The sequence below is a fragment of the Cyrtonyx montezumae genome, unplaced genomic scaffold, assembly GCF_038088225.1.
Source record: "Cyrtonyx montezumae isolate F1298 unplaced genomic scaffold, pur_monq_1.0 scaffold_4, whole genome shotgun sequence".
Lineage (NCBI taxonomy): Eukaryota > Metazoa > Chordata > Aves > Galliformes > Odontophoridae > Cyrtonyx > Cyrtonyx montezumae.
Window position 1 is genome coordinate 3,750,289 of NW_027072045.1, and position 17,263 is coordinate 3,767,551.

Genomic DNA, 17,263 nt, shown 5'->3' on the forward strand with positions numbered 1-17,263 from the left:
TAATAAACACCAAGATTCCAGAGCTTACTCCTATCTCTCACACCAGCTAATGAGAAATTCCCTCCAGTGCATTAAGTTGGACTTTGCTCATCACAGTGACTGATCTTACAACTGCCATGTTTAACCAAAATAATTACTGTCACTCCTGTTTGTTGGCCTACAACTCAGGATCAGCTACACACTGATGTCTGACCTTGGCACGGACTCGGAAGCAGTGCTCAGAGGGGAACCAAGCAGGCACTCACTCCTCTCACCCTTTGTGTACAGCTGGCTGTGCCACGTAGCTCTGGGCAACAGAGTCCAACTGAGAAAGACTTCAACCATTCCCTTCCACTTAAACTACGGAGCTACGTTTCAGAGAAGACAACTCTGTAAAATGCTCTGCAACTGCCACACTTCATAACAGACTGTGAAAATTCTTTTGGAATTGTGCCTCCTCCAACAGTTTGCACAGTGATAATGCAACGAGTAAATATTCATGAAGTACTTCAGGCAGCTGCTAGCCACTTCTATGTTACTCTCTTTGGAGAACATCTATCACACTGGTACAGTGAGTACGTTTTGGGGCTGAGGAAAAACGTTCTTCAGCTTTCATGCATTCCATAAGCAAGCCCAAGGAGGTCAGGCAGCTGCTTTTGAACCGGACTGTGTTTCAAATCTAGTTTATTATGGTATGAAAAACTTGAAATGGGTCTCTCACCAAAAGATTTCCAAATGGAAAAGCAGTATCACGTTAATGAGAAAATTCTTTACACAGTGAAAGGCTCCTGTGGAACAATTACTCTGCAGTTCACATCATCCTTTTCTAACACAATCTTTACACAGGGAAAAGAAAATACGAAAGAAAGAACAACAGCATCAGAAACATCATATAAAATGTTATATTTGAGTATTTTCCAAGTAACAATCAAACCTTTCTGTGGACACGTGCCTCAGAGCGGAGTAATACAAAAAGAAATATGACAGAAGATATATTCATTCTGTTTCAGTACAAAAGCTGCAATTTAAGAATTTAAATGACAGGTTATTAGAGGACCATCAGTGGATACACAAGGTGAGCATTGTATCTAGTCAGATATCAAATTCAGGCACTTTTAAATCCATTCTCAGCAAAGGTTTTTTCTTCTAACCAGTCCAGACGTAGCATTTGAGAACTGAAGATGCTGTCCCAAGGTAACAGACCAGATTGACTGAAATGACTAAGGACACGTAACGGGAAACTCACTGATATAAATACACATTGTTTATGAAGCAGCTTTAAGTCCTACCCTCATCACAGAAACCCTTGTAACATTCACCATGCCAGCTCTGCTGCCCCTCACCTACTGGTGCAGCCAACCACCATTAGCAGTCCTACTCCCAACAGCACCAGGTGCAGAAGTGCAATTTATGAGAATCCATAAATGCACATCCCAAAATCAACAGGGGTGGGGGCTACGAGCAGCTCTTAATAGCTCCTGCACAATGGAGCACATCCTATTACTAAACTAACGACTGCATTAATCAGCCATGAAAGCAAGCTTAAGAGGGTCAAACAAACTCTTCCCAATGTAAATGGCCAAAACAGCCAATAATGACACAGGGAGGAAACTTCATGGTTAAAGTTTACTTGTGTGCACATTCCTGCACAAAATTTTGCAGACAGAAATAAAACGTGTGTCTTTCTTTCAAAGGAAAGAATTTGGAGAGTACAGAAGATGGAACTGGATACCCAGCCCTCAGCAGTCCTTCAAGGAGCTCCACACTTTCCTTAATAAAGGGTTTGCTTTCAGCACTAGATTAAGTCAGTTAAGTATCAGCACTCACTTTGTAGCCTCACACAGTACTAAAGAAGCCAAGCTAAGATATTGCCTTGCAGCACAAGACCCATTAAACAGCACGAATCAAAACCTGATCTCTGCTGATACTCGTGCTAGCAGAGCAGGCTGAGCTGGAGCAGCTAAGGACAGCCTCTCACATCAGCACACAGCATCAAGGACACTCAAGCATTTGTAGTAAGATTACCATCAGTGCAGAGTCACAGACAGCTTATGTGGAGCAGAGTAACTGCTGTTAGTCACTGCAGTGCTTATAAGTCTTAGCTGGCTGAACATCTGAAATTAAGTGTGCAAACAGTCTGAAATATATTTTTATCATTTTTAACAACAATATATCTGGAAGAAACCTTCAGAAATTCTCCAGATTACCCTCCTACTCCTGAATTTTTGAAAATCCTAAATCTGTTGAACAAATTCACATGGAAAGTGCTTTTTTATTTGGCATAATTATCACATTAGTTCTCTGCCTGTCAACAAAGCAAAGAGCATAGTGGGCAAAGTCATTCACTAAAACAGGTACTTCCCTTTGAGGCTGAAACCAAGTCTAAGAGCTGATGCTCTTCTCCTTGCTTGTTCCTTTGTATAAGGCACTGCAGTGTGTTTGTCAAAACATACTTTGTAAGGGCCCTTTTCCACAGGTGGCCAGAAAACTCACTGAGAATCTCAGATTGTAACTTTCTAAACTCCACTCACAGTTACACATCGGTGCCTAGGAAGGTTAAAAAATGAGATTATTCTAAGTTGGCCACAACAGAACCAACCTTTCCCTACTCAAAACACTTGAAACAAACTGTCAGTTACAGCAATTATATAAACTTTCAGTCTCTTGACTCTAAGTTAATCAGTTCTCCAACACTGAAGAGTCTTCAGAAGTAAATGAAATGTCTCATTTTAAAGTAAACAGAGAGCGACAAGAGAGCAAATACATCTCAAGAAAATTCTCTCTCTCCAATGAAGATGAAGACCCCTTAGTGGTTGCAGACAAACCAGTAACTTCTATGATTTTTTTTCCCCCACAAATTAACTGTCCCTCCCCAACTCTCAGGAAGGTTCTGAGGATTAAAATTGGTAACACATTGCACATGGAAAGAACACTGTGAGGCAGTAGTATCACAGCATTCCTATTATCTAGCTTATATCTATCTTTCTGAAGAACCCGTAGAGCTTTTTAACCCCATTTCACAGAGATTTCAACTCAACCTTTTGTAAAAGGATATCTATAAATAGCCTCTTAGGTTTAAACCCTTAACATCTGAGATGCTGGAAAGGGAGGTAGATATTATCCACCTTTCAATACTACAGATTGGGGCTAGAAGGGCTTAATTACCAAGATATACTTAAGAAAACACTAAAGGCTGACAAAAAAAAATTACTCCAATTACAGCAGCTCCATAGATATCACTCCCCAAGAGAGGAAAACCATCCCTTTTACCTATTTCCAAACAGCTCTCCTGTACTCCATGCTAAAAAAAAAAGGTATAAAGAACAAACTGAAGCATTACACCATACAATGGTTCTGCTGCACACGAAGAGACCTTTCTCACAGGTAGCCTTATGGAAGCTTTTACATCAGGCAACTTAAATATTTCTTTTGTTTCACTCTGAAATCTTTAAAGTTCAGACACACTCCATAATCTAAAGCAGAAAATAATTTCAGCTAATGTGCTATCTTAGAAGTGTCTCAAGCAGAAGGAGATGCTTTTAACTCAAGATTTAGATTCGAACGTGGAATTCATGATTTAGCATGATGTACACATTCACTGTCCTGAAACATGGAATTCATTATTTTCACTATGACTTCATCAGTGATGATGCACTCTTATTTATGACATCTTTTTTGATTTTGTATAATCACAAAAAGACACCTGTAATTAATGATTAATGCTCAGTGAAGTTGTTTCTGGTAACAGTCATGAAGTTCTCATACTTTCAGTACTCCTGTGCTAAGCTTTTTGCAATGGTGCTCAACTGGATATTTGAAGTTCCTTCATATATTGTACCTGAAATCAGAACAGAATTAAGTCAGAAGACTACAAAACCATGGTGAGTACATCAGAGATCAAGATATTATCCTAACAGCACAGCTAGAACATTTACAATTACAAAGCGAAGCTTTACTAAGCAAGTTTTAGAATTAATATTCATATCTGATTATCTGTGACAATCAAAATACTTTTCTTTTGGTACAACAGAACGACAAGAAATTTTCATGGAAACCAGTTCCTAGATAACCAACAAAATGCAAACCATTAACATAAGATGTCAGCAGTAGAGTCAAAGGGTAACATTGGTAGCAATGTCAAACCCTCAGGCTCAGCAGTTATAATGGTATACAAGGAAATCTTAATAAAATTCTACAAAGAGTCAGATCATAAATCCAAAGATACTACATATGAAGAGCCATTTTAATCAGTGTTGACTACAGTACTCAGGGAAAAAAAAATATCTTCAAAAATTAGCTAGTCATTCATGCCCAAAGTACAGCAGCACCAGTGCTACAATAAACATTTGTTTAGAGGCTGTCACTCACCGATTTTGCAGTCACGATAGTACTTTTCTATTGGATAGTTCTTTGTGAATCCAACACCTCCCATCCATTCAATGCATTTACTAGTTGTTAGTGTTGCAACCTATGGAAATAGTTTCACTGTTACTATTTCAGGATTCAACATCTTGCAGGCAGTGGTGTATTTTATGATTTATAGCCATTAAAAGTGAAGACAAAATAGTAATTTCAGCAGTAACTGGAACAAGTGGGAAATTGACAGATTGATATTTTTGTATTCATCTTATGCAAGTTATTTTAGAACATTATCATTCTTCCACATCAGAGAACATCAAGAATTCACTATTATTGCAATGATTTGTGTGACACCCTGTGAAACAGACTAGAAGAAATGTGCAAAACAGTAATTAAAAGGAAACAGAAGCAACACAGTTCTGAATCATATTAAGCATCAGGGTGGCAGACCAGCTAAGCTGAACTGCTCATTTCTCCAGCCACAAAATGAATCCTAAGAGAATGAAATCTTTCCAGATAAGTCAAAATACAAATCACTTCCTCTTTTAATGACAAAAGATAGAAAAACAGCTACAGATTTCACAGCAAAACATGACTTAACAATTACACGTTCAGTAAAGGAAAAAACTTTCAAATAGTGGTGAAATAAATGTGTTGAATTGAGAAAGTGTAAATTACCTCTGCAGCATAGTATTTGGCCATGCTCGCCTCCTTTATGAATGCCTTTCCTGTTTCTGCAAGACGTGCTGCATTGTAGGTCAACAGCCTTGCAGCCTCCAACTGTGTGGCCACCTGAGCTATCTGATGCTGCATCGCCTGTAAGGAGCACACTGCAAGTCAGACAGTACTAATACCTAGTACTCAAGTGAAATTTCTAGCTAGGATCCCTTTCTCTTCATAAAAGGACATATCTACACTCAAAATAAAGAAGTAATCCAGGTAGACCAGTAATTCTGCACTGTCACAGAATTATGTGACGACAAATTTGAGAAAACTCTGAGCCACTGAAGTCCTTTTAGGAATTGCACTCTCCTTATCCTCCCCTCCTCTTGGATTCAGAAGTACTAGGGAGCTTCTTGCCAGACTGGACAGACAGAAAGAAGCAACTATTTGAATCCAGGAGTAACAAAGAAATCTCAGCCAAATGGCAACGTTCTCAGCAGTGCAGTGACAAGAGTTGGTCAAAGCTGTGCATTTACTTTGCAGCTATCTACTGAGAACAGTCACACATTAACACATCTAGTTCTCTTATGAAGCTCAACTGAAAAAGACATGAAAAAGCTTCTTAAAATGGAGAACTAAGGCAACATACACAATAACCACAAGACAAAAGCTATAGGTGGCATGGAAAGAAGTATAGAGGATGTGACTGATGAATGGATCCGAGAGGATGGAAAATGGTGATGGAATTCACCTCTAAATGGCAGGTATTAAAAACAATAGGATTACTGAAAGAGATACAAACATTGTGATGATTGAAAATGAATGTTTAGTAGTCTAACTTGCACCTAAAACTCAATGAAATATTTCATCTTATCGGAACATTAACATTGCTCCTTAAAACTTGCAGGAACATATATCAGGAACATAAAGGCAGGCCAACGTAACCAAATAATTTGGCAATTAGAAAATTCAATTTCCCATTTGAAAGATACAGTTCAAATAATTTTCTAAATATCTCTGGGTGCTTCCTAAAATTTGTACAAATTACCAGTAGCATTCATGTGCCTTCCCTTCAGCTGAGATGTAGGTTTCTTTTAACAAGAAAATTACTACAGTAATTACAATTATATATCTTCCTTATTAAACTATACATCATTTTTTGCAAGAGTCTTTTTCATTTTAAGATACAGACATTATCATGAAAACTAAATGTCTTTATATAACACAGGAAATATAATAATTCAATCAGTTGCTCTCATCTTTCTACGTTTTCTAGTGCCTCCAGGAAAAGGCCTTCCCCTACACCTCATGAAGGTACATAAAAATTGCAATGCATTCAGCAGTCTGTGAGGTTAAAATTAGAAGAGAAAGGAATTCCATGTGCATTTTCTAAGGCAGTGAATGAACTACCGAGCAAGAAGAGTTACAATACTACTGTTACAAAATTTTAAATGATTTACATGCTACTTGAAAGAACACATATCACTGAATTGATATCTTTCATGTGGCAGATCACTGCTCACCTGAAATTCTTCTGAGAATTTCTTAACTATGGGGAAGGCATGACAGGAGATCAGGCACAAATTATGAAAACCAGGTAAATCACTTCATGAGCTTCATCTGCTGTGATCACTGCTACTATCTTGGAGAAAACCTCTCGTGAGCCCATTAACAAGTACCTGGAAATCAAATATGCTTTTCCCAAACTGGACTCTCTCCTTTGTATACGGAACTGTGTGGTCAAAACACCCTTGTGCCAGTCCTAACATCTGTAAAAAAGATGAGGCATAGATTCAGTAAAAATGAGCACCTTACAGAGATCAGAGTAGAGTCTTCTTCCAGTCAGGCAGTCCACATTTTCCTCCTGCCTAACGATTGCTAAAACAAATCCAAAATATTATGAAGGTTCTACACAGAATCTGAAGAGAGTTTTACAGTTACTCCAATTTACAGTTTGCTCCAATGTCAGTCATTTATTCCTCATTCAGTTAAGATTCTAGGGAAAAAAAAAAACCCAACCACAATGCCTATGAAAAAAGGCATGTGAGAAAAGAACATAAGAAAACAACGCAGTACTTTGCTCGTTAGCTGCACTGGCATATTTACTGTCGTCTTGTATAAACTCATGCAAATGAACAGAGTATATCAGCTTCAGCACCTGCAACAATATATACAGATACCTTGCACTAAAACTGTCTGAAACTGTTTTCACAGCCATATTTTTCTATAATTTTCATTATCTTTTAGACCTATCACATTGCAAAACTACGTTCAATACTACAGGGCTTTAACGCTGCTCTTCCTGTCCATTCAAGTATATTTCTCACCATTTATCAAAAAATTAGTAACTAAGATCTAACAACTACCTGACCTTAACTTTTAATTAGGTTCTAAGTGTAACTTGAAGTAATTAAGATAAAAATTGAGACCATGTATTTTACTGCCAGAGCATCTATGTTATTTATATCTCTGGGAATAACGGGTCCCATGGCTCTAGTTTTTAAATGCTGTATCTGACCAAGTTTAATCACAGATAATTTCTAGAAATGATGGAAAAGCCAACCCATTTAGCAACACAGGATACTGCCAAGTCAAAAGTGTAAGTTTCAGAAGGACTATTAGTCCTGCTCTGGTTATTCAGAGGTCTGTCTGCAAGCTGGAAATAAAAGTAAGGGAGGATTGGTAGTACAGATGCATCATACCCTACACAGCACAACCACAGCCACAGCAAAGTACCAACAAAACATTCCTTTTTAAAAAGTCAATTCAAAATATGGAAGGAGCTTGTCATAAGCTATTTTATTATGTCTGCATCGGATTTCCACTCAACACTGAACTAGGGCACTTCTGCTACAAAAAAAATCATACTTGTTTCAAAAATAAGTTGACTTAAAAAAAAAACGTTACTGGAGAAACATTACTTAGCCTAAGGTCACATTTGGCAATTCTATCCAATCACAATGAGAAACATTAATATTATACATTTCAGTATGTTCAGTTTTCCAAAGATCTAGTGTTCAAAAAGCAAATTTACACATTGAGAGACAAAAACGTAATATTTCTGAAGCTATGAGTTAACCACCAAGGATGAACTAATTGCCATTTCATATTTGTAAATGCATAGCTTACGTCACATAAAGGATTTCATCATTTGCATTTGTTTCAGTACATTACTGTAACTTAGACACAGGGACAGTGACATCTAGTGGCAATATAGTTTTTAACAAAGTATTTCCTAAATCATATATTCCTACCAGCTGTCCATACCTTGTAAGGTTTGAGCCAAATTCAAAGTTATATAATGGTTGTACTCAGCACTAAACGTTGCCCACCTGTGCAGCAATACCTATCCTGCCAACATTCAGCATTCCAATGGCATACTTGTAGCCTTGCCCAATCTGCCCAAGGATATTCGTCTCAGGAACCTAAGGAAGAAAATCACAATTATTTGTGTTCTATTCTGCTTTGCAACTGTGTGAAATGTTCACAGGTGAATCATTGAACACTTTGTTTAACTTTCCCTGTAAATGAGGGCATGAAACATAAATGAACCATTTGCTTGTTAGAATATCTGGTTAGAGCATTCTCTAATTATAAATTCCATTGGGAAAAACCATACCAAAATTCAGAACTTACAACTCAATCCCTCTGAATGTTTTTGAGAAATAGGGATGACAGCAACAAGCAATGAGGGGGAAAAAGGGAGGAAAAAAAATAAGGAAATGTAGTTAACATTCTTTCCTTAACATGTGGGTCAAGCTCAAATCATACACAAATTATGCTCCAATGGATAAACAGCTTACAATACCTTAACATTTTCAAATGTTACTGGACAAGTAGATGATGCTCTGATTCCAAGCTTATCCTCCTTCTTCCCTACGTGTAGTCCCTCTGTGTTGCGATCTACTATAAAGCATGTAATTCCCTTGTACCCCTAGGATGAATTAAAAAGTAATCAATAATTGTTTTTTTTAGTACTAGGATTAACCAAATGCTTATATAAATATCACATTCCAATACCAACATTTTATACCTGCTTCATACATTACTACCTAAGACACTGGCATTATCACGTGCTCCCCGTGTCTAATTATAATTCAACATAGGCCAAAGCAAATACTTTAATTAAAATATTTCATGTGGAAAACAATAATTTTGGGAGTTCTCTTGAGAAGACAGGAAATAGGTATTAATGCCAATGGAACAGGATTGCAGTGCCTGTACTGGAAATCACTGGGGAAGCAAGTTAGTGCTGTGTTGGAACACAACACAGCTAAACAGTGAGATGCCAGACAGAGGGTGTGTTCAGGCTCAAGTGGTCAAGTGAATAATGCTCTAAACCCACCTATCAGAATATTCTATGGGACACAAGTCTTTACTTATGCCCAATTACTTCAGCTACGAGTCCCATGTAAGGCTTCAAATATCCCACTTCCTTTTAAGGTTGTTCAGAGTGCTCACCAAGAAGACTGGTATCACTGGGAACTGTGTCTGAATACTCTAAGTGCAATGTAAGTACTACAAAAGCCCTGAATGGACACCCAGGATTGCTTATCATCTTATGATTCTAGCCTGCAGAACATGAATACCACTGCCTTTTCATTTTCGAGTAGTGGGAATGTACTTCATGAAGTATCTGAAATCATGATGATGGTTGTACACATTCAGATCACAATTTGGACAGGACACTCAATAATGCATGTGACAATACACAGATTGTACAGTCAATCTCTACGCTCAGGATTACAGTCTTCATACAGCTGAAGTCTTTGATTCCAAAGAACAGCAGTGATTCCTGATAGCTGTCACTTTCCCTTTCTCCCTGCAATTTATTCTTGTTTCCAGTTTTCTCTCATTTCCCCCATTCACTCATGCTTTCTCAGCATTTCCTCCTGCCCTAACCACAGCAGCTTCCCATGTCCCAGTCTACAAGCACAGGAGAGAACTGCAAGCTCCTCCAGGCCACATTCTCCTCTCTTCCCATTCCTACCACCCACAGCACTTCCTCTCATTAAGAGGATGACACAGTGAGGCAGGAAAAGTACTGTGGTTCTCGTGGAAGAGTTGCATCTTTATTAAAGCAGAGACTACCCTTCCCTCACCAAATCTCTTCTTAACCACAGTCCACCTCACCAAATGGGAGCTGCCACTGCAGACTATACACTTTGGTACACAAACCTACAGTGGCCTGTTCTCTTATTTATACTGCTGTTAATTGTTACTTAATCTTTGAAAATCAATGACTTTCAATTTCCTTCTTGAATATTAACATAAAATCCAATTTATAACTTGAACACAACAATACATGTTCTTTCACAATGCTGTACTAACAGAGTAACAACTTCAGACTATAAGGACAGCAGTTAACAAATATGGAAATGACTTAGCTAATGTATTTTCAGCTTATGAAGTACTTGAATCACCCACTAGATTGTGACAAAATGAATAAAATTTCAGATGCTCAAATGTTCTATCCAATGAAAGGAAAAAGAATTTTTTTATTAGTCAGAACTTTTAATTTTAATTTAAAATGAGTACATTTTTAAAGAAAAAGATACTGGAAGAAGTTCTAAACAATTTAGTTTTGTATTTGATTCTACTCTTGTGGTACAGTATATTTCAAAGCTGGCAGATGACTTTTCTGAGTCTTTACCACCAATATCCAAATTAGTAAATGACAGAACATGAAACATGCATATTCAGATATGGGCTTGTTTTTTTCTTCCTTTTTGTTTTTTAAATCTGAACTTTACTATTATGTACCTGTTAATCATTGAGTGCATGTAGCCTAAGCTCTGTTTTGTCTTGTAAAACAGCAACTTGTCAGTTAGGCCATAAGTGTCATAAACAATCTGTTCTTCCTTTATTCAGAATAAGACCAGTGCATGCTGTGCTCTTCATCTAAGCAATTATGATGCTGACATTTTTATTTTCCCTGGTGGGAGGAGTTTATTAAATTGCTCAGCAAATTCTCTATTTTTTGTTGGAAAAGATTTTAAACATTTGTTCTCAGCTAGGAAAAGGTGTGAAGAATATTAACCTTTAACACCAGATATTTCATATAAAATCCACAGCATCATATATCATCACCTGTCATTGAAAATAACATTATTCTTTAGCAACTTACTGAGGCAGGATCTGTATTTGCCATCACAAAGAAAACTCCTGCATGTTCTGCTAAGCTAATCCACATCTTTGAGCCATTGATAATATAGTAGTCTCCCTTCTTTTCAGCACGAGTCTTCAAAGAGAAAGCATCACTGCCAGACCCAGCCTCCGACAGGCAGAAGCTGCCTATCTGTCAGTTGAAGAGAAAAATGCATTTTACTTCTTTCTGAATATGTAGGCACAACGTTCAAGGGGTTCTGCAACAAAAATAGTTATCGACAAGCACCAGGCTTTTAAATTCAAACGTTTTAACCTACCACCTCAAAGTAACCAAGTTTCAGATATGGTTCTGAATTTGGTTCTTCTGATTTGGAGGATCTATGGTTCAGATATTAACAACAGGAACACAGTAATTACATGCCTCTCACAGTCAACTGCTTTAGAGATCTTTTCCCACAGTAAATTAAATTTTAATGAAACTAAGATCCTTTCCTCTTTCACTTCTCATCTACTGATGACAGGAAATCTCCCTACTAGCACAGGTCTCAGCTCTAACAAGTGTTTCAAAGTTCACATACAAAGATATTTTCCACTGCTGCAGTCACCCATTAAGTTACTGTGAAAAAAAAACAAACACCCAACCACTACTTTTATGTAACTGCTGAACACTATCCTACATTATAGTAATATGTGATGCTGACTCACTGTATCTTTAGCCACTCTGGGCAAGTAGGTTCTCTTTTGTTCTTCTGTTCCATATGTGGTAAACAACCTGTTTGTTAGTGTATTTTGGAGTTCACATATAAGTGCTACAGTTGGATCAACTTTGGCCAATTCTTCTACCGCCAATATGACAGAAAAAAATGAAGCTCCAGTTCCTCCGTACTCTTCCCCAAGCTCGATACTCATCAGCTGAAATGTAAAAGATGCAAATGTATCAGTGTTTCCCATGAGTTCCCTTCAACCTGTTAGCCAAAGCTAACACTTCAAAGATTAAAATAAAACTTTCTACACGTAAGCATTTCCAGATCCTGTCTTCAAGACCTACTTCCTTTCAATACCCTTTACGAACTAAAAAATTTATCACAGAAGTTGAGAGTCAACTTATGCAAGAAATAATGCACAAATTCAGAATACAGGCTAAGCATCACTCTGACTAAAGTAAGTGTATTTAGCAATTTCAATGCAAGTCTATCATTTAGAGTTGTCTTTGTATAAAATGATGTTTTCATTATAGACAAGCACTAGGTTTGATAGCAGGAAAGGCTACAATCAAATGCAGGAATGATAATCAGGTGATTTTTAACACAAGCTCCTGCAGCTGCCCGAGACTGACACAGAAGACTTTCAATGTCCTTTTCCAGTGACACAAAGTTATGCTGCCCTAATATTCCATGCAATTTTTCTTATCCAAGAAAAAAAGATGGTAAAGATAAAGAACTCAAAAGGTAATTTGAAGAATGCAGTATAAGAGTGGGACAGATGGAAAGAATATCACAGTAGATGGAGAGAGATCAGAAAAGAAAAATTGCCTTTCTGTTGACAAATCCAAAATTTTCAATGCTTCATTAGTTCAACTCTCTCACAATCTTTTAATCTAAAAATCTGAAAAGTGGATATTCAGAAATTCATATTAGTGGTGTTGCTTTTTGGCTAAATAATTAAGTAAAAATGTGCAGACCCCTTGTTCAAACAATCCCTTTATTACAGAGTCTTCCATTTGTGAATTCTCATCCATTTTTTGTACCAAAGGTGCAACTCGTTCCTGAGCAAATCTTTTCACTGTAACAAAAGAAGAAAGAAAGCATGTAGGTATTCTAACACTTTACTTGAGGATTGCTGTAACAGTCACATGGTACTTCTGGGAGGTTATGCCTATATTCTGATACTCCTGGACAATTAGGAGACAAGAAGTTGTTCAAGTGAAACAAAGCAGTGTGCCACAATGTTCAATTAACCACAATAAACATTTCCTATAGATTTAGGAACTTCAAAAGCAACTCAGTGACACTTACATTAAGCTAGTTGACAAAGAAAAAGGGGAAATATTTCAAATATGTCCCTTATTTTGTTAGCTGTATCTTTATGAATTCAACTTGCCATACGGACATTCTTAAGGCTCTAAGACATGTTGAGTGTACAATATCACATGAATAACTCTTCCTGTTCAACCTGAGCCTCAAAGATCTCCTGTAGATGTGCAGGTTCTCACTGTTACTGAAAGGGTGTGAGACAATGCCAGCCAACTTCACTGCTGCGACAGTAACAGTTTTGAACAGCTAATATTTACTCATGCAGAGTAAACTGCACTAGGTACGTGCACTCGTGCCCTGGTAACACAGAAGAACCAAAACAATACTGCATCCTTCTCTTGTGATCTAAAGCAATTTAAAAATGAAGCAAAATCCAACAAAACAATCTCAACTAGAGATTTAACTGAATTAAATGACGAAAATGAATTGTTAAGCTAAGATTTCCCTTCCAGCTAGGCATTTTTGAATTTTAACCACACAGAAAATAGGTACCCATATTTTTCAGCATTGTCTCCTCTTCAGTGAATGTTTGAAGGGGGGCACAGATGAGTCCATCACCAGTCACATTTGGCATAGGTTCCGATTTGGAGGATCTATAGACACATGGAGAAGCCCTCCAAGAGGCTGCCAAGAATGCTGGCACATTTCTTTTCAGCTGTTGACAATAAATACAGAACATCAGAACAATTAACAGAATTTACTTGAATATTTAGTGGTTTATATTTTAAAAGAAAAAAAAATACCACTTTACCCAGTGCTTTTATTCAGTAACAGAATAGGAAACAGCTTATACAGAATTTACCTGACATCTATTAAACCAGAACAATTTTCTTGATGTTTGCCAATACAATGTTATTCTAAAAATATTTAAAATCTTAGTTTTAGTAATTTATAATGTTTGCAGCAAATAAACCCTGCTGACAGTACTCATTTTTAAAGCAAGCCTGTGCAATAGTCAGAGTAATAAGTGTATGTTTTAACAGAATTAATCAAATTTGATACATGGAAAACAAGAATGTTTCACACAAGACCACTCAACTTTAATAACAGACTTAGCTTTCTGATTTTCTAAGAACCAGCAGCTCTCACCTCCAAAGCAATGACAGCCCTTGTCTGATTACTTTGCTGTGAAAGGGCATGACTTCAACAGCACTGTGGATTTTTCTGTTCCAGCTGAGATCTTACTTAACACTGGCTGATTTTCAGAGCAAATACATTTCACAATCCAAGCACCAGGCATTTAAAACTTTCTATATAGTTTAAATCCTCCAGTTAGTATCTTGATAGTATTCTGTGACTAATTATTCACATCTTGGTTGATTTATTAAAAAAGTACAGGAAGGAACTGAATGATTTATGATTAACCTCACCCCCCTCCAAAGTGTCTCTCCATCCATCCATGATATAAACAATCTCAAATGACATCAAGAAGCAATGGGTATCCATCTAAGAGGGCAGGGGTATTACACAGCATTTTACTGTAGGGGGAAATCTGGGAAGGCACCAAAATGAACAGAACAGACAGTGTGGCTTTTGGGAGCAAGTGATATCAGCTGAGCACACAGATAACGTGACAGAATGAGTTTTGCATCTTGGGGAGCTATGAACTACTTTCAATTCAAAGAATTACTCAGGTAAGTAATGAAATTAATAAAACAAACATGAGCTGGCTCAAAAAATGACAGGGTAACAAAGAGAACCTGCTGCAGAATTTATTTTCTGCTATTCAGAAACAGTACTCAAGAAGAACAGTGTGAGCAACGGAGCTCAAAATGAGCTCAAAAGAGACAAGGTAGCAATGAAGGTTTGCTCTCACAGCTCCCTGAACCCAATGCACTCTGTGGCTATTGTTATCCGATCACATCTTTGCTACAGATTTCTGTCACTGTTGCTGTCAGACTGAAGTGCAGACATTCATTTCTTATCAAGACAACTGCTGACAGAAACTCCTCACAGAGACACAGCTGTGCCATAAAAATAATGTATATATGAGCAGCCTCCTGCCAACATATGTTTTTGCCAACGTGCACTCTTAACCCCACAGTGAGCAGATGACAGACCATGCCATAAACAGACTGCTGCTGGCTCACAGAAAGCAGGACAGGTTTTCAGTGCACATTATGATAGCAGCATTCCTTAAAAAACAGCAGAAACTTTGGGGTTGGGAATTAAAAACTCCTTTGATCCTTGCAGTAATTACTCTTCCACGTCAGCTTTCAATAGCTGTCACCACACTGAGTGAAGAACTGATGTAAAACAGATTTGTGGACTCCTTTTGTCTTAGCAACAAGACATCCAAGCCTATCACAAGTAAAGGACATTACTCCAAACAGCCATGTATGACCAGAGAAAAAGAGGAGCTGTAATGCAGAAGACAGACACTGCTGTTTGTTCACACTCAAAACCCCAGGTTACATAAAACAAACACGGACTGATTCAGGAATACCAAGTATAAATGAGTAGCAACAACTGCAATGCTTTTAAATGAAGTTTAAGTCACTGGAGTCACCATAGGTCTTCACAGAAAACTGAACTGAGATCTGCTTTAAGAGGAAAAAAAAAGCAAAATAACCATGATCTTGAGGCTTCCAGTAGGTACACTCAGCAGGCAACAAAACAGTACTGTTGTAACAACATCTGGTCATACTCTGGGTGTCACCTATACTCTCCTTCATGGCTCTTAGCACTGGCATGTAGACGTACTGACCACGCAGGTGAACACACTACTGAACCCACACAGTGCTCTCTGCCCCATTCAAAGTAAGCAACACATAGTCTGCCAAACACAAAGGAAAAAATTAAGACTTTCCTCAAACAAAAACAGGCAGCTGGGTGAACCTGGCTAACAAGCAGCTCAGCAAAGACAAGCACAGTTCACAGGGCTACAGTGGCTGAAGGATGCAGCCAGACCTGTGGCACCAAGCTGCAGCTTTGCACAGTTCAGCGTCTGCCATGGGCTGTAACCTGGACTGCAGCAGACCCCTGGCACAATGGGTTTGGCGAAAAATTAGTGCTTAAAGCAGCACTCTCTGAATTCAGTTCCCCTCCTTGACCTTCTGAGAACACAACAGGGTTACTTTGTACCACCAGAACAGCCCACATGGCAACCCACAGACAGTGGGTTACTGCTCCGAGTGCTTCACCCCAAGCAACAACACACCACAGACACAAGTGGTTTTGAATTCAACACTGAGACCAAAAAAACATCAAATATTTACAGTTTGATTCTTAAAGTCATTCAGTCATATAAGTTTTATGGTCTCAGATAGCATTCAAAGTGCGTAAATATTACTCTGGTGCCTTAGTGCTGCCTGACTGCTCCTTCCTCCTCTCTTTTCTGTGGGCAAGGCATTTTATGCTGCTAAGCAACTTGGGCTGCTCACCCTGCTAGAAACACATACTGAAACACAGCTGCTGGGCTGCTTATAACATTATTTTTTATCTCAGCTCTTACCTTCAGCTCAGCTTGCCTGTTCGTTTTGGGTTTTACAACCTAAAACACCAATCCCTAAAAGAAAGTTGGGGAGGAGCTTTTTACAAGGGCAGGTAGGGACAGGATGAGGGGAAATGGGTTTTAAACTGCAAGAGGGTAGAGTTCTTTACTGTGAAGGGGGGGAGACACTGGAACAGGATGCCCAGAGAGGCTGTGGGTGCCCCCTCCCTGGAAGCACTCAAGGCCAGGCTGCATGAGGCCGAAAACAACCCTGCCTAGAGGGAGGTGTCCCTGCCTATACAGCAGAGGGTTGGAACTACGCGACCTTAAAGGTCCCTTCCATCCCAATCCGGTCCATCATTCTCAAATGAGATTATATCGCCGCTGGGCACGTCAGCGGCGGGAAGATGGAGCTTTAAAAGAAAGCACAGCGATGTACACCCACCTGAACTCACCGCCTCCTCCTCCCGTGTTTGCCCGTGCTGAGCCCCAGGCAGCTCCCGCTCCCCCGCGGTGCCTCTCCCTGTCCCTCAGCACCACACACACCGCAGTCCCACAGCCAAAAAGCACCCGAGGCACCGTCTCCCCGCTCCCCGCTGTCACCCCCGCGGCAGCGGCCCCGCACATCACCTCGGCTCCTCTCCTCAGCCACGCTCCCGCCGCCGCCATGCCGGCCCGCCGCCCGGCC

The 17,263-nt window shown here is 38.8% G+C and overlaps 1 protein-coding gene across 1 annotated transcript; it reads right to left on the minus strand.

Moving 5' to 3' along the window:
- Positions 1-3,625: 3,625 nt before the first annotated feature.
- Positions 3,626-17,257, minus strand: ACADSB (acyl-CoA dehydrogenase short/branched chain). Its single transcript, XM_065746980.1, has 11 exons — positions 17,206-17,257; positions 13,635-13,797; positions 12,791-12,891; positions 11,815-12,021; positions 11,129-11,299; positions 8,810-8,935; positions 8,334-8,426; positions 6,681-6,770; positions 5,017-5,154; positions 4,348-4,447; positions 3,626-3,817 (listed from the first exon to the last, which is right to left on the minus strand). The coding sequence occupies exons 1-11, from the start codon at positions 17,242-17,244 to the stop codon at positions 3,747-3,749; spliced, it is 1,299 nt and encodes a 432-aa protein (XP_065603052.1). The 5' UTR covers positions 17,245-17,257; the 3' UTR covers positions 3,626-3,746.
- Positions 17,258-17,263: the final 6 nt, after the last annotated feature.

What these genes read in the sequence shown, in the direction of transcription:
- ACADSB (XM_065746980.1), bottom strand. Translation starts at nt 17,244, where the DNA reads ATGGCGGCGGCGGGAGCGTGGCTGAGGAGAGGAGCCGAG. An exon ending in GACAATGCTGAAAAATATGG is followed by an intron (nt 12,892 to 13,634) that starts GTACCTATTTTC and finishes CTTTTGTTACAG; the next exon opens with TGAAAAGATTTGCTCAGGAA. An exon ending in CTATCGTGACTGCAAAATCG is followed by an intron (nt 3,818 to 4,347) that starts GTGAGTGACAGC and finishes TTCTGATTTCAG; the next exon opens with GTACAATATATGAAGGAACT.